General features: G+C 55.3%; 2 protein-coding genes and 1 long non-coding RNA gene across 4 annotated transcripts in view; 2 read left to right on the top strand and 1 right to left on the bottom strand.

The window, feature by feature from the left end:
* LRRC69 (leucine rich repeat containing 69) overlaps window positions 1-8,225 on the bottom strand; it is a 42,159-nt gene extending 33,934 nt beyond the window's left edge. The window contains exon 1 of the mRNA XM_073679574.1: window positions 7,957-8,225. Coding sequence (XP_073535675.1) covers window positions 7,957-8,133 — 177 coding nt within the window. The 5' untranslated portion in view covers window positions 8,134-8,225. The remainder of the gene's footprint in view (window positions 1-7,956) is intronic.
* A 135-nt stretch (window positions 8,226-8,360) lies between these two features.
* MRPL38 (mitochondrial ribosomal protein L38) lies at window positions 8,361-14,024 on the top strand. The gene is made up of 9 exons (XM_073679573.1): window positions 8,361-8,511; window positions 9,374-9,553; window positions 10,506-10,643; window positions 10,836-11,044; window positions 11,121-11,193; window positions 12,706-12,751; window positions 12,837-12,995; window positions 13,075-13,211; window positions 13,446-14,024. Exons 1-9 carry the CDS (start codon window positions 8,448-8,450, stop codon window positions 13,580-13,582), a joined length of 1,143 nt encoding a protein of 380 aa, XP_073535674.1. The 5' UTR covers window positions 8,361-8,447; the 3' UTR covers window positions 13,583-14,024.
* A 914-nt stretch (window positions 14,025-14,938) lies between these two features.
* LOC141264488 (uncharacterized) lies at window positions 14,939-15,994 on the top strand. Of its 2 annotated transcripts, none has more exons than XR_012319967.1 (2): window positions 14,939-14,976; window positions 15,500-15,994. It is a non-coding gene; the product is annotated as an uncharacterized lncRNA (long non-coding RNA). The 2 variants fall into 2 exon arrangements; XR_012319968.1 differs by lacking the exon at window positions 14,939-14,976 and adding an exon at window positions 15,183-15,223.
* Window positions 15,995-16,568: the final 574 nt, after the last annotated feature.

Here is a 16,568-nt window from a genome sequence, read left to right as displayed (position 1 = left end):
TAGGCTATAACTTGTTTTCACTGGACAACCCCTTTAAATTGTAGCTGTTGTTTCAGGAGAACGTGCAGCAGAATGTCTGTCTGCCCCTAACGCCTCCATCCCCCCTCGCATCTCCATAGACATTTATGAGCAGCAACCGCCATCTGTAATTCACTGAAGACAGATTTTACCCATGAAGAAAGAGTGAATGACCAGGACAAGGAGGAAGCGGATTTCTCTTCTAAGATATGTTACAAAGTTTCTGATTTTCACTTGTTCTATTGATTTATGAAAAAAAAAAAATACCGGCTACCCTTTAAAGACAGAAGGCGCTCAAATTTTTCTATGTCAATGTTTCTGTCCCCAAAACGACTATATAAAATACAAGAAGAGAATAAGCCACAGATAGTGTGAGGAGCTGGCCTTGTTCTAAAGACTATTGGACCAATGGACGTACAGCGGAATCCACGGCTCTAAGGGATGCAGACTTTTTCCAGCACGGAGCACCGGCTACATCAATCTTATTGCTGTGTTTTAGTAGAGATTTGCTAGCTCGTCAGTTCAGCCTCAGGAATCAATGTTTCCATTCAATGTCAGTAAGCAGAGGAAACAACTAATGCAAGGTAGAAAGTAGATCTCACACCAACACTGCAGGCTGCACAATCGGCAACTCCACCGGACAGTCCCCACAGCAGGTACACAATCCACCTCCAGATTTGGTGTCCAAAATCACAAGTAACGGTGCGCAGATTATAAACAGATATAAGTCCCTAAATCACACAGAAATTAGCGTCACTCGATACCAACACATAGTGCTGGCTTTATCCACATATTTGCAAACTGTGCCGGACAAACATCACCCCCAGGTGGGGCCTTGAGAAAGCAGGTGTTCATGCGAAACGGCGTTGACCGATGGGGTGGTGTCTGCCCGGCACCGTTTGTATTTGTCTGATTAGAGCTAGCAATATTCGTTGGTATTGAGGGCGCTAATTCTTGGGTGGATTTATAAAAAGAAACAAATCTAAATACAAATTTATAGGTGAAAACTGAAGATGGCCCCTGGGACTGGACTGTGTCACCTTGGAGCCCTCATAACCCTTGAGATGGACCTGGCTACGCTGCTGTCCATGAAAGCAACAGACCGCTCGGTAAAGCCAGGTAGACCCCGTCATACATCTAGGGGGTGCATCTGATGCCAGATCTGGCCCTGCAGTGTGGCTTCTGTTATAAATAGTGGATGAAACATGATGCACACAGCTCACTCTCTTCAGTGGTTAGGCTCGGTGCAGAGAAAAGCTCCAACTTTCTGTTTTTATCCCAGAGTCTCAGCAGCCGCCCAGGTACTGGGATGCCCAGAGTCCCCGCAGCCGCCTAGGTGCTGGGATGCCCAGAGTCCCCGCAGCCGCCCAGTTGCTAGGATGCCCAGAGACCCCGCAGCCGCCCAGGTGCTGAGATGCCCTGAGTCTCCGCAGCCGCCCAGGTGCTGGGATACCCAGAGTCTCCGCAGCCGTCCAGGTGCTGGGATACCCAGAGTCTCCGCAGCCGTCCAGGTGCTGGGATACCCAGAGTCTCCGCAGCCGTCCAGGTGCTGGGATACCCAGAGTCTCCGCAGCCGTCCAGGTGCTGGGATACCCAGAGTCTCCGCAGCCGTCCAGGTGCTGGGATACCCAGAGTCTCCGCAGCCGTCCAGGTGCTGGGATACCCAGAGTCTCCGCAGCCGTCCAGGTGCTGGGATACCCAGAGTCTCCGCAGCCGTCCAGGTGCTGGGATACCCAGAGTCTCCGCAGCCGTCCAGGTGCTGGGATACCCAGAGTCTCCGCAGCCGTCCAGGTGCTGGGATACCCAGAGTCTCCGCAGCCGTCCAGGTGCTGGGATACCCAGAGTCTCCGCAGCCGTCCAGGTGCTGGGATACCCAGAGTCTCCGCAGCCGTCCAGGTGCTGGGATACCCAGAGTCTCCGCAGCCGTCCAGGTGCTGGGATACCCAGTCTTCGCAGCCGTCCAGGTGCTGGGATACCCAGTCTCCGCAGCCGTCCAGGTGCTGGGATACCCAGAGTCTCCGCAGCCGTCCAGGTGCTGGGATACCCAGAGTCTCCGCAGCCGTCCAGGTGCTGGGATACCCAGAGTCTCCGCAGCCGTCCAGGTGCTGGGATACCCAGAGTCTCCGCAGCCGTCCAGGTGCTGGGATACCCAGAGTCTCCGCAGCCGTCCAGGTGCTGGGATACCCAGAGTCTCCGCAGCCATCCAGGTGCCGGGATGCCCAGAGTCTCCACAGCCACCCAGGTGCTGGGATGCCCAGAGTCTCCGCAGTCACCCAGGTGCCGGGATGCCCAGAGTCTCCGCAGCGGCGCAGGTGCCGGGATGCCCAGAGTCTCCGCAGCCGCCCAGGTGCTGGGCTGCCCTGAGTCTCCGCAGTTACCCAGGTGCAGGGATGCCCAGAGTCTCCGCAGTCACCCGGGTGCCGGGATGCCCAGAGTCTCCGCAGTCACCCAGGTGCAGGATGCTCAGAGTCTCCGCAGTGGCGCAGGTGAAGGATGCCCAGAGTCGCCGCAGCCGCCCAGGTGCCGAGATGCCCAGAGTCTCCGCAGTCACCCAGGTGCCAGGATGCCCAGAGTCTCCGCAGCCGCCCAGGTGCCAGGATGCCCAGTCTCCGCCGCCGCCCAGGTGCTGGATGCCCAGAGTCTCCTCTGCCGTCCAGGTGCTGCGATATCCAGAGTCTAAACAGCCGTCCAGGTGCTGGGATACCCAGAGTCTCCACAGCCGCCCAGGTGCTGGAATGCCGAGATTCCCCGCAGCCGTCCAGGTGCTGGGATGCCCAGAGTCTCCGCAGCCGACCAGGTGCCGGGATGCCCAGAGTCTCCGCAGCCGTCCAGGTGCCAGGATGAACAGAGTCTCCGCAGCCGCCCAGGTGCCGGGATACCCAGAGTCTCCGCAGTCACTCAGGTGCCGGGATACCCAGAGTCTCCGCAGTCACCAAGGTGCCGGGATGCCCAGAATCTCCGCAGGCGCCCAGGTGCCGAGATGCCTTGAGTCTCTGCAGCCGCACAGGTGCCGGGATACCCAGTGTCTCCGCAGTCACCCAGGTGCTGGGATGCCCAGAGTCCCCACAGCCTTCCAGGTGCTGGGATGCCCAGAGTCTCCGCAGCCGCCCAGGTGGTGGGATGCCCAGAGTCTCCGCAGCCGTCCAGGTGCTGGGATGCCCAGAGTCTCCGCAGCCGTCCAGGTGCTGGGATGCCCAGAGTCTCCACAGCCGCCCAGGTGCTGGGATGCCCAGAGTCTCCGCAGTCGCCCAGGTGCTGGGATGCCCAGAGTCTCCGCAGTCACTCAGGTGCCGGGATGCCCAGAGTCCCCACAGCCTCCCAGATGCTGGGATGCCCAGAGTCTCCGCAGTCACTCAGGTGCCGGGATGCCCAGAGTCCCCACAGCCTCCCAGGTGGTGGGATGCCCAGAGTCTCCGCAGCCACCCAGGTGCTGGGATGCCCAGAGTCTCCGCAGCCGTCCGGGTGCTGGGATGCCCAGAGTCTCCACAGTCGCCCAGGTGCTGGGATGCCCAGAGTCTCTGCAGTCGACCAGGTGCTGGGATGCCCAGAGTCTCTGCAGTCGCCCAGGTGCTGGGATGGCCAGAGTCTCCGCAGTCACTCAGGTGCTGGGATGCCCAGAGTCTCTGCAGTCGCCCAGGTGCTGGGATGCCCAGAGTCTCCGCAGTCACTCAGGTGCTGGGATGCCCAGAGTCTCTGCAGTCGCCCAGGTGCTGGGATGCCCAGAGTCTCCGCAGTCACTCAGGTGCTGGGATGCCCAGAGTCTCTGCAGTCGCCCAGGTGCTGGGATGCCCAGAGTCTCTGTAGTCGCCCAGGTGCTGGGATGCCCAGAGTCTCTGCAGTCGCCCAGGTGCTGGGATGCCCAGAGTCTCTGCAGTCGCCCAGGTGCTGGGATGCCCAGAGTCTCCGCAGTCGCTCAGGTGCTGGGATGCCCAGAGTCTCCGCAGTCGCTCAGGTGCTGGGATGCCCAGAGTCTCTGCAGTCGCCCAGGTGCTGGGATGCCCAGAGTCTCTGCAGTCGCCCAGGTGCTGGGATGCCCAGAGTCTCTGCAGTCGCCCAGGTGCTGGGATGCCCAGAGTCTCCGCAGTCGCCCAGGTGCTGGGATGCCCAGAGTCTCCGCAGTTACTCAGGTGCCGGGATACCCAGAGTCTCTGCAGTCACCCAGGTGCCGGGATACCCAGAGTCTCTGCAGTCACCCAGGTGCCGGGATACCCAGAGTCTCTGCAGTCACCCAGGTGCCGGGATACCCAGAGTCTCTGCAGTCACCCAGGTGCCGGGATACCCAGAGTCTCTGCAGTCACCCAGGTGCTGGGATGCCCAGAGTCTCGGCAGTCGCCCAGGTGCCGGGATACCCAGAGTCTCTGCAGTCGCCCAGGTGCTGGGATGCCCAGAGTCTCTGCAGTCGCCCAGGTGCTGGGATGCCCAGAGTCTCCGCAGTCGCCCAGGTGCTGGGATGCCCAGAGTCTCCGCAGTTACTCAGGTGCCGGGATACCCAGAGTCTCTGCAGTCACCCAGGTGCCGGGATACCCAGAGTCTCTGCAGTCACCCAGGTGCCGGGATACCCAGAGTCTCTGCAGTCACCCAGGTGCCGGGATACCCAGAGTCTCTGCAGTCACCCAGGTGCCGGGATACCCAGAGTCTCTGCAGTCACCCAGGTGCTGGGATGCCCAGAGTCTCGGCAGTCGCCCAGGTGCCGGGATACCCAGAGTCTCTGCAGTCGCCCAGGTGCTGGGATGCCCAGAGTCTCTGCAGTCGCCCAGGTGCTGGGATGCCCAGAGTCTCCGCAGTTACTCAGGTGCCGGGATACCCAGAGTCTCTGCAGTCACCCAGGTGCTGGGATACCCAGAGTCTCCGCAGTCACTCAGGTGCTGGGATGCCCAGAGTCTCCGCAGTCGCCCAGGTGCTGGGATGCCCAGAGTCTCTGCAGTCACTCAGGTGCTGGGATGCCCAGAGTCCCCACAGCCGCCCAGGTGGTGGGATGCCCAGAGTCTCCGCAGCCACCCAGGTGCTGGGATGCCCAGAGTCTCCGCAGCCGTCCGGGTGCTGGGATGCCCAGAGTCTCCACAGTCGCCCAGGTGCTGGGATGCCCAGAGTCTCTGCAGTCGCCCAGGTGCCGAGATGCCTTGAGTCTCTGCAGCCGCACAGGTGCCGGGATACCCAGTGTCTCCGCAGTCACCCAGGTGCTGGGATGCCCAGAGTCCCCACAGCCTCCCAGGTGCTGGGATGCCCAGAGTCCCCACAGCCGCCCAGGTGGTGGGATGCCCAGAGTCTCCGCAGCTGCCCAGGTGCTGGGATGCCCAGAGTCTCCGCAGCCGTCCAGGTGCTGGGATGCCCAGAGTCTCCGCAGCCGTCCAGGTGCTGGGATGACCAGAGTCTCCACAGCCGCCCAGGTGCTGGGATGCCCAGAGTCTCCGCAGTCGCCCAGGTGCTGGGATGCCCAGAGTCTCCGCAGTCACTCAGGTGCCGGGATGCCCAGAGTCCCCACAGCCTCCCAGATGCTGGGATGCCCAGAGTCTCCGCAGTCACTCAGGTGCCGGGATGCCCAGAGTCCCCACAGCCTCCCAGGTGGTGGGATGCCCAGAGTCTCCGCAGCCACCCAGGTGCTGGGATGCCCAGAGTCTCCGCAGCCGTCTGGGTGCTGGGATGCCCAGAGTCTCCACAGTCGCCCAGGTGCTGGGATGCCCAGAGTCTCTGCAGTCGCCCAGGTGCTGGGATGCCCAGAGTCTCTGCAGTCGCCCAGGTGCTGGGATGCCCAGAGTCTCCGCAGTCACTCAGGTGCTGGGATGCCCAGAGTCTCCGCAGTCGCCCAGGTGCTGGGATGCCCAGAGTCTCTGTAGTCGCCCAGGTGCTGGGATGCCCAGAGTCTCTGCAGTCGCCCAGGTGCTGGGATGCCCAGAGTCTCTGCAGTCGCCCAGGTGCTGGGATGCCCAGAGTCTCTGCAGTCGCCCAGGTGCTGGGATGCCCAGAGTCTCCGCAGTCGCTCAGGTGCTGGGATGCCCAGAGTCTCCGCAGTCACTCAGGTGCTGGGATGCCCAGAGTCTCTGCAGTCGCCCAGGTGCTGGGATGCCCAGAGTCTCTGCAGTCGCCCAGGTGCTGGGATGCCCAGAGTCTCTGCAGTCGCCCAGGTGCTGGGATGCCCAGAGTCTCCGCAGTTACTCAGGTGCCGGGATACCCAGAGTCTCTGCAGTCACCCAGGTGCCGGGATACCCAGAGTCTCTGCAGTCACCCAGGTGCCGGGATACCCAGAGTCTCTGCAGTCACCCAGGTGCTGGGATGCCCAGAGTCTCTGCAGTCGCCCAGGTGCCGGGATACCCAGAGTCTCTGCAGTCGCCCAGGTGCTGGGATGCCCAGAGTCTCTGCAGTCGCCCAGGTGCTGGGATGCCCAGAGTCTCTGCAGTCGCCCAGGTGCTGGGATGGCCAGAGTCTCCGCAGTCACTCAGGTGCTGGGATGCCCAGAGTCTCTGCAGTCGCCCAGGTGCTGGGATGCCCAGAGTCTCCGCAGTCACTCAGGTGCTGGGATGCCCAGAGTCTCTGCAGTCGCCCAGGTGCTGGGATGCCCAGAGTCTCCGCAGTCACTCAGGTGCTGGGATGCCCAGAGTCTCCGCAGTCGCCCAGGTGCTGGGATGCCCAGAGTCTCTGTAGTCGTCCAGGTGCTGGGATGCCCAGAGTCTCTGCAGTCGCCCAGGTGCTGGGATGCCCAGAGTCTCTGCAGTCGCCCAGGTGCTGGGATGCCCAGAGTCTCTGCAGTCGCCCAGGTGCTGGGATGCCCAGAGTCTCCGCAGTCGCTCAGGTGCTGGGATGCCCAGAGTCTCCGCAGTCACTCAGGTGCTGGGATGCCCAGAGTCTCTGCAGTCGCCCAGGTGCTGGGATGCCCAGAGTCTCTGCAGTCGCCCAGGTGCTGGGATGACCAGAGTCTCTGCAGTCGCCCAGGTGCTGGGATGCCCAGAGTCTCCGCAGTTACTCAGGTGCCGGGATACCCAGAGTCTCTGCAGTCACCCAGGTGCCGGGATACCCAGAGTCTCTGCAGTCACCCAGGTGCCGGGATACCCAGAGTCTCTGCAGTCACCCAGGTGCTGGGATGCCCAGAGTCTCTGCAGTCGCCCAGGTGCCGGGATACCCAGAGTCTCTGCAGTCGCCCAGGTGCTGGGATGCCCAGAGTCTCTGCAGTCGCCCAGGTGCTGGGATGCCCAGAGTCTCCGCAGTTACTCAGGTGCCGGGATACCCAGAGTCTCTGCAGTTACTCAGGTGCCGGGATACCCAGAGTCTCTGCAGTCACCCAGGTGCTGGGATACCCAGAGTCTCCGCAGTCACTCAGGTGCCGGGATACCCAGAGTCTCTGCAGTCGCCCAGGTGCTGGGATACCCAGAGTCTCTGCAGTCACCCAGGTGCCGGGATACCCAGAGTCTCTGCAGTCACCCAGGTGCCGGGATACCCAGAGTCTCTGCAGTCACCCAGGTGCCGGGATACCCAGAGTCTCCGCAGTCGCCCAGGTGCTGGGATGCCCAGAGTCTCCGCAGTCACTCAGGTGCCGGGATGCCCAGAGTCCCCGCAGCCGCCCAGGTGCCGGGATACCCAGAGTCTCTGCAGTCACCCAGGTGCCGGGATACCCAGAGTCTCTGCAGTCACCCAGGTGCCGGGATACCCAGAGTCTCCGCAGTCGCCCAGGTGCTGGGATGCCCAGAGTCTCCGCAGTCACTCAGGTGCTGGGATGCCCAGAGTCTCCGCAGTCACCCAGGTGCTGGGATGCCCAGAGTCTCCGCAGTCACTCAGGTGCCGGGATGCCCAGAGTCCCCACAGCCGCCCAGGTGCCGGGATGCCCAGAGTCTCCAGTGGGGGTCACCTGTTGCTAGGCGATGATCTACATCAATTTGGGAGATACCAACTCACAGATACTGCAACAGTATCATCCAGTTACAGCCCAGTATCAGTGCGGGCTCTCACATTGCTCAGCGCGATCACTTCTGCGGGCAGCTGGCACAGCGAGTTATCCTTCAGCTGTAAGGTCGCCAGCTGGGTGAGGCAGCCCACCGCCCCCGGCACACGGTGCAGCTTTCTCCCGCTCAGGTTCAGGGTCCTGGCTCTCCCCCGGATGGCCCGCAGCACCAGCACGTCAGCCATGAGCCTGCTGCTATCACCACATCCCACCGGTCATCATGGAGTTAAGACGCATCCAGTTACCAAGACAACGACGTTTACGTTTTCTGGTAGCGGCCATATTAATTAATGGCAAAACTGGTGACACGATTGGCCAAAGCGCTCTCTGTCTTTCCTTTCACCCTTTCCCGTAGTGCAGAGTGATTGGTTAGGACATAATCACATGACTGTCACCACCGGATTTCTATTGGTTGTTTCATCCCACAGTCCCACAGTGATTGGTTCCATGCTCGGCGTGTCTCCGCCTTTTGCGTCTGGGTCTACTGACCACAGGGAACATGGCGGCGCCCTTGGCCAGGATGGCAGTGTGGCCTGTGACAGGGAGGACTCTGAGCACAGCGGGTAAGGCGGCGGGAATGGCAGGTTACCGGACCGGAGGCTGAGTGAGTGCTGCAGGCCGCCTGTGCCTGTCATACGTGGAGCTCCGCCAAACAAAGGGACGCGGTCATACAAGCGGCGGAGTAGATGAGCATTGTGCCGGAGTGAGAACCGCGACTGCTGTGTGTGAACGCAGCCTTAAGGGGGTAGTTGACAACCTGGACACAAAATAAGGCACCTTCCCCTCTCCTGCCGCCCGCACTATAGACCAGGTCACGTCTTAAAGTTTTCTGGTGTCTATTCGCTAATACATTTCCCCCAATGTTCAAAAGTCACCTCAATGTATCTTAAAGGGAATGTCCTGGACTGAGATACTGGTGACTAATCTTTACTATAGGCCGTCAGTATCAGATCAGTCTGGCATCCCCATTGGTCGGCTGTATGACCGGAGCAGAAACAGCACAGTTCTGGGTGGGGGAGGGGTTGGGGGGCCGGGTGTCAGACTTCTCTGATCCTGACCACCTATCAGTATCTCAGACCAAGACAATCCCTTTAAAGGCATTTTCCACATTTAGAATAGTGAACCCCTATACTCCCTATAGAATCCCTTTAACTTGTGGTCTCTAAACCCCAAGTCCTTTTACATCTTACACCCCTATAATCACATCAGCCAGTGTGTCCTGCACCAGCGCTGGTCCAGAGATGTGTCATGTGATCGCTGCAGCCAATCAGAGGTCACCGATCCTCATCGGCTGCCGCTCATCAGTATGACGTCAGAGCGGGAGGCTGCAGTGAGGAGTGTCCTCTGCAGATGGCGGATTGTGCAGAATGTGGTTACTTTGTCATTTTTTTCATGGTTTGTTCTGTCTTTCCTTCCTCTCTGCAGCCGCCCTGTGCCGGCGCGCTGCTCCTCTGGGCCCGCTACCCAATGACGAGTTTCGGGATAAGGATTTGGAATCTTTGAAGAAGTATCGCTGCTTCAGAAAGTATTACCAATACGCCGACAAGGAGAGCAAGAAGACAAACTGGTGGAGGACGTACAGACAGTTCCTGTACCCGGTCGCAGGTAGTGTCCATATCAGTTCCTGCACCTGTTGTGTCCTCTATAGGGAAAGAGCCGCCTCCAGGGCCGTGTTCACATTCGTGGAAAACACTGCACTTATTGCAGACTTCACCGTGGGTTTCTGGACCTGTCGATGTGCTCATATATACTTACATGCATACTGCTACATTGAGTAATCCAGTATACTGTCGCTTCGTAGATCTATTTTAACTCTTTCATGGAAAATGATCTGAATGCACAGCAGCAGTCTGTAGGTAGTTTGTACAGGATGCTGTTTACTCTTCATCTCTGATCAGGAGCTGGGATGTGGGTGTGATCGGAAAACTCCAATACCGGCTGTGTATCCTGGTTAGAACAACAGTCGGTGCCGGTAATTGTTCAGTCAGTTGGAGGGGGCGTCCTTAATCCAGTCCTGCCAGCCATGGCGACATGACTGCCAAAGCGGACTGGATTTATTATGCTTAATTCTATAGTGTCATCATATTCTGCAGCGCTTTAGAGACATCATCATCACTGTCCCCAAACACGGGGGGGACATACAAACTCCTTGATGTTGTCCTTGGTGGGATTTGAACCCAGGACCCCAGTGCTGCAAGGCTGCAGTGCTAAACATGGATCTGCCCTAAAATCATATCAGTCACACACAGTTACTATTCCCCTGTATTCTCTGGGGGTTACGTGACCACATGTATGCAATTTGTATACTTGTGAGTAATTAAAGAGTCCTCCTCTGCTTCTCAATGTTCTAGTGGAGGACAGTGAGGTCTGCACCAGACGGCAAGTATACAAATCTCATACATGCGGTCACATAACCGCACTGGGAATAAAGTGGAATTATGACCATGTGCATATCACGCACTCAGTCCCTTTATTTCATAGACCCCTTTAATCCCATTGAGTTGTCCTTTTGATTTCCCGTAGTTGCAGTAAGATACCGTTTTTTTCTGTCTCCTAGATGACGGCTTGCAGAAGGTTGACATCGGCTTTCCCTACATGTCCTCTTCTATGAAAAAAAGAATAAAGGCCCAGAAGGAAGTGCTTGAAGCAAATCACAAGAACCCGGAGCTAGAGAAAGCCTCACGTCACCGCACATGTATGACCGCTGTTTTCTCTTTCCTTTAAGATTTTTTTTTGCAGACTGGGAATATGCTCCCCGGGGGCGTTCTCCTGAGCCATCCACATAATGCAGTTCACATCCACAGTGACAATGTCTGTAAATTGATGGTTGTAGGATGGATGTTGTATATTTTATAGGCTAATTAAATTTTTCTTTGTTTTATCCTAGTGCGAATTCCCCTGGATGAAGTTCGGGCTGAGTGGGAGAGATCATGTGGCCCCAATCATATACAGAGAGTGGCCGAGCATTATGGGGTGTACAAGGATCTTTTTGGGGAAGCCACATTTGTTCCCAGGGTCACATTAAGAATCCAGTACAGCACAGGAGAGGATGCAGTGATGCCTGTGTATTATGGGAACGTGGTTACTCCTACAGAGGTTGGCATCTGTATGTCGCACTCTAGGACTAGACTCCTAACATAGAGACGTACCTGATCAATGTTCATCATTGTAGGCTGCGGGCGCCCCAGAGGTTTCATTTGAGGCAGAGGAAGGTTCTCTGTGGACCGTGCTACTAGCAAATCCAGGTATTTAGGAGAAAGCTTTGCCATGTTCTGTGTCACCCTTATCTCACATTTGTGAAATATTCTATTTCAGATCCTGGGTTGTTTTTTCCTTGCATCTTCATGATTTAATACTTGTCAATTACATCCATTATCGGTGTTGATAATTTTCTTTGTCAAAAATAAAGTTCAATACAAATTAGCCATGAAATTCAGAAGTTCCAAGGTTAGTCCTTCTCTCCTCACTTCAACATCATGAGGTGATGTCACATCTACTGATACCTGTCCCGATAAAGGGGTAATCCGGCTACACTCACTCCTGCTTCAGCAGAGGTAGGAGCCAAGCTGGTTTTCACCCTTTTAAATGTTTTAAATGATGATTGTCAAGCCAATTTAATGCAGACATTTTGAGGTGAGCTGGGAAGCTGATGTCCTATCTACTGATACCTGGTATCATGCACCAGTCCCATTTCAGAGGTAGTTAAGCTCCACTCATTTCCACTTAAAGGTGTTTAGGGGGGATTACATAACCTGATGCTCATGCACGCAAGCAGATATCTGTAAATGGGACATCACAAGTAGAGGTGGGAGCAGAGCCGGATTACCCCTTTAAATGATGATGTTTTTTTTCCAAGCTGATCTAATGCAGATATTTTTTTCACTTCAACCTATCAGTAGCCATGTGGGACACGGGCTGCCCCGCTGATGGCCTCGTGGGACACGGGCTGCCCCGCTGATGGCCTCGTGGGACACGGGCTGCCCCGCTGATGGCCTCGTGGGACACGGGCTGCCCCGCTGATGGCCTCGTGGGACACGGGCTGCCCCGCTGATGGCTCGGCACTAAAGCCAATAAAATAAAGCATGCGGCCACTGACTGGTCACATACTAGCTAATGACCAGGGAGGCTGTCAGCGTTTGTGCTGCATCAGTAGGGAAAGCAAAGGCGAGAACTGTAGCTGCTGTCTCTGCCTCCCCCACCCCCCAAGAATAAAAAAATAGCCACTCTAAAGCAACTTATGGCAATTTTTATACATTTGCATGGTCATTCTTTGGGGGATATACATAAGCATCAAGATTACTAAAAAACTTGTGAAGATTAGTGGCTATCCCCCTTCCTCCCAAACCACCATATTTTTTTGTGTTGGGGTTTTTGACCTTTCCAGCAGTCACTTTTCTATATCTTTGTGCTACTTTATACATTGTCTGATACTAGGGCCGCACGGTGGCGCAGTGGTTAGCACTGCAGCCTTGCAGCGCTGGGGTCCTGGGTTCAAATCCCACCAAGGACAACATCTGCAAGGAGTTTGTATGTTCTCCCCGTGTTTGCGTGTGTTTCCTCCCACACTCCAAAGACATACTGATAGGGAATCTAGATTGTGAGCCCCGATGGGGACAGCGACGATAATGTATGTAAAGCGCTGTGGAATATGTTAGCGCTATATGAAAATATAGATTATTATTATTATACTGTAGTGCTGGATTGTCTTTGAATTGTCTCTGATATCTGACACATTCACATCTGTGCTATACTTCCAGATGGCCACCTGAGGGCGACAGACTCTGAGTATGTGCACTGGCTGGTGTGAGTATCTCGCTGTCCGTCTGGCTGCGCTCCTTGTATTGTGCTCGGCTGGATATAGTCTCACGCTGTCTCTGGTTTTCTTTAGCGGTAACATTCCTGGTAACCAGGTATATTCTGGAGATGAAGTGTGTCACTACTTCCCCGCATTCCCTGCCAAAGGCACCGGATACCATAGATACATATTCATCCTATTCAAGCAAGAAGGACATATTAATTTCAAGGACGAGCTGCTCCCAAACCCTTGGTAACATCCTAAGTTTGCTTTTACCTTGATGATCCCAGTCTTATTTAGATGCAGATATTAAACTGTACATTTCTTACAGCCACAACTTGAAGATGAGGACATTTAAGACTTTGGATTTCTACAGAAAGTATGAGGATAAGATGACCCCGGCGGGCCTGGCATTCTTCCAGTGCGCATGGGACGACAGCGTGAGCCACATGTTCCACAATGTCCTGAGTGAGTGCATTGTACATGGATCTGATCCCACCATTATCTGCCACATGATAGATTGTGCTGCCTGCACACAGCTGGACTTGTTACAGTGTGTCGGTAGAGAGCGATAAGTACAGGAAACCTTCATGCTATTGGACATAACTCCAATCATTTGGGAAATCAGGAGACCGAGTCATTTACTGCTACCAAAATTATGTTAATTTACCTGATTGATGATCGTTTCTTCTTTCCTCCTAGATATGAAGGAACCCATCTTTGAACACCAGTTTCCTCCAATTTATCATCCAACACAAATAAAATTTCCTCACGGTCAGCCTCTAAGATATTTGGACCGGTACCGGGACTCTGATGAGCCAACATATGGCATTTACTGATACAGAGATGATGACCTGTCAGCGGACTTTCTGCTTGTGCTGCCATCATTCATCATTATACAACTATATAGATGTCTTGTGTGAATGAAGATCTGCAGTGTAACTGTCTGTATGAGGGACATGTACTAATGACACACAGCAGAACAGGGTTTCCCCGGTCCTCGCAGCCCCCCACAGAGCATCAATTCAGGATTTTTTGTTAGTATTGCACAAGTGAGAGAACCTGTGGTAATTCCTGATGCCTTGCTAATGAAACTCATCTGTGCAATGCTAAGCAAATTCTGAAATCTGGATCTGTTGGGGGGACTGGAAGGACTGGAGTCTGGGAACCACTGCAGGAGAAGGAAGCTGTCTCTCAATCAATGGTTTTGTGCTGCTGGGACATAAAATGGTTACAGCCGGAGTTTTTGTAATTAAAATAAAAATAGACTTCTCAAAAGTATCACTAAAAAAATATATATATACACTTGTGTGATCTCATGTGTATATAATATGCATACTAATGTTCCTTCTGCATTAGGCCCCTCTAACCTTTTCTTCCACTCTGATCCTGGATAACAACCAATTTGCTAATTACTAATGTAATGACATAACTGTCTGCTTCAGCTGCATTGCAGTTTTTGGCCACTGTCATCAGCTGTTGGTGCACCAAAGTTTAGAGTCCATGGTTGTGGAGTTGGTAGGAACTTAGGTGTGCGTAAGGAGAGAAGCGCACGGAGGGGGTTATCACACAGACTGTAGCTAGGGAGGAAAGGGTGGACAGAGGGGGAGAATGGCTGAGGCCGCAGCTGGGGAGGAAAGGGTGGACAGAGGGGGAGAATGGCTGAGGCCGCAGCTGGGGAGGAAAGGGTGGACAGAGGGGGAGAATGGCTGAGGCCGCAGCTGGGGAGGAAAGGGTGGACAGAGGGGGAGAATGGCTGAGGCCGCAGCTGGGGAGGAAAGGGTGGACAGAGGGGGAGAATGGCTGAGGCCGCAGCTGGGGAGGAAAGGGTGGACAGAGGGGGAGAATGGCTGAGGCCGCAGCTGGGGAGGAAAGGGTGGACAGAGGGGGAGAATGGCTGAGGCCGCAGCTGGGGAGGAAAGGGTGGACGGAGGGGGGAGAATGGCGGAGGCCGCAGCTGGGGAGGAAAGGGTGGACGGAGGGGGGGGGGGGAGAATGGCGGAGGCCGCAGCTGGGGAGGAAAGGGTGGACGGAGGGGGGGGGGGAGAATGGCGGAGGCCGCAGCTGGGGAGGAAAGGGTGGACGGAGGGGGGGGGGAGAATGGCGGAGGCCGCAGCTGGGGAGGAAAGGGTGGACGGAGGGGGGGGGGGGAATGGCGGAGGCCGCAGCTGGGGAGGAAAGGGTGGACGGAGGGGGGGGGGGAATGGCGGAGGCCGCAGCTGGGGAGGAAAGGGTGGACGGAGGGGGGGGGAGAATGGCGGAGGCCGCAGCTGGGGAGGAAAGGGTGGACGGAGGGGGGGGGGGGAATGGCGGAGGCCGCAGCTGGGGAGGGAGGGGGGGGAGAATGGCGGAGGCCGCAGCTGGAGAGGAAAGGGTGGACGGAAGGGGGGGGGGGAGAATGGCGGAGGCCGCAGCTGGGGAGGAAAGGGTGGACGGAAGGGGGGGGGAGAATGGCGGAGGCCGCAGCTGGGGAGGAAAGGGTGGCCACATTTCGACTAGACGTGTCCGGCCTAACTCAATACAAGTGTAGGCCGGACACGTCTAGTCTGCACATGTTTGCAAATCACATACTGGCAGTAACACGCCTGGCATCGGAGACTCCTGACAGTGCACACTGTGAAGATTCACAAGCCGTAAGCCTGGACAACCCCTTTAATAATTTCACATGTTCAAATTAATTGCAATGGAACTGTATCAGAAACCCGGCACTCAGCCCGAAGGTTGTTTGGCTTAGAACATTTGCAGATTGAGAATAGCTGCACAGGTAGCAGATTTTCAGCAGTGTATCCACAGTAAAATCTACATGTAACACATGGAATCCACAGAATTAACAGATATGTTGCCAATAGCAAAAGTTATAGCACAGGACAATTGGGATTTAAAGCCTTTTCATCTCATATCTACTTAGCATCTACTATGCCACAATTTTTACGTCTGCACACTGCAAAACTTTAAAAAAACAAGCAATCGTAGGTTTGTAACTTAAAGGGGTTGTGCCAATGAAGCAGATACTCGCAGGGTCACATTCAACAAGTATTGTGCATGTGTCCTGTCTGGTTAATAGGATGCATGTATGATACCAGCGCTGCCTGATGGGGAAACATTTGGTGCTGAATAACCGATCTCAAGGTGAAATCAGAGCTTGTGGTTACTACGATCTGGAATCTGTTTTGTTGCAGTTAAAACTGTAAAATGTTTCGCCTCTAAAAGCCAAAATCGTATAGAAAATAAACATCACAGTATCGCATGCATTTTTTCAGATTGCCCGTCAGCATTGATTCACAGTATTGGGCAGAACAGTGTCCTCTAATAATTTAGTATTGGTGTTTTGCTTTTTTTTTCCCATCTGTTCTATAGGGTGGAAAAAATGCAACATTTTATATTAGCAGCAATATAAGGCTATGTGCCCACGATGCAGAAATGAAGCAGAAAATTTCTGCAGCATTTCTGCATCTCCCTGGCAGAAAAAAACGCATGCAGATTGTGCATGCGTTTTTCCTGCAGAATACATGCGGATTCACATGCGTTTCCGCATGCAGATTGACAAGCGCTTTCCAGGCGATTAGCATCACTTGGAAAGTGCTTGACAACTTGGTCACACTATATAAATCCATGCAAACAGCATGGATTTATATAGTGTGATCGTAAAACAATGCTTAAAATAAAGCTATACTCACCCCCGATGCCCCGGCGTGTGCTGCAGCGCTCGTTCCTGTCTGGTTCCTGGCTGCCGGCATATCGCGAGACACAGCGGTGAAGGGCCTGCGGTCACATGACTGTGACGTCACCGAAGGTCCTTCAGCGCTGCCGGCATGCAGAGAGCCG

The sequence above is a fragment of the Phyllobates terribilis genome, unplaced genomic scaffold (assembly GCF_046119375.1).
Source record: "Phyllobates terribilis strain yellow unplaced genomic scaffold, ASM4611937v1 Scaffold_4__5_contigs__length_816908805, whole genome shotgun sequence".
Taxonomy (NCBI): domain Eukaryota; kingdom Metazoa; phylum Chordata; class Amphibia; order Anura; family Dendrobatidae; genus Phyllobates; species Phyllobates terribilis.
Note: the sequence above shows the minus strand (reverse complement) of the source record. Positions and strands in the feature narration are given on the sequence as shown.

Excerpts from the sequence above, each read along its gene's own strand:
- MRPL38 (XM_073679573.1), top strand. The coding sequence starts at position 8,448 with ATGGCGGCGCCCTTGGCCAGGATGGCAGTGTGGCCTGTGACAGGGAGG. Across the intron at positions 8,512-9,373 it reads GAGGACTCTGAGCACAGCGG|CCGCCCTGTGCCGGCGCGCT; the intron begins GTAAGGCGGCGG and ends TCCTCTCTGCAG. Across the intron at positions 9,554-10,505 it reads GTTCCTGTACCCGGTCGCAG|ATGACGGCTTGCAGAAGGTT; the intron begins GTAGTGTCCATA and ends TCTGTCTCCTAG.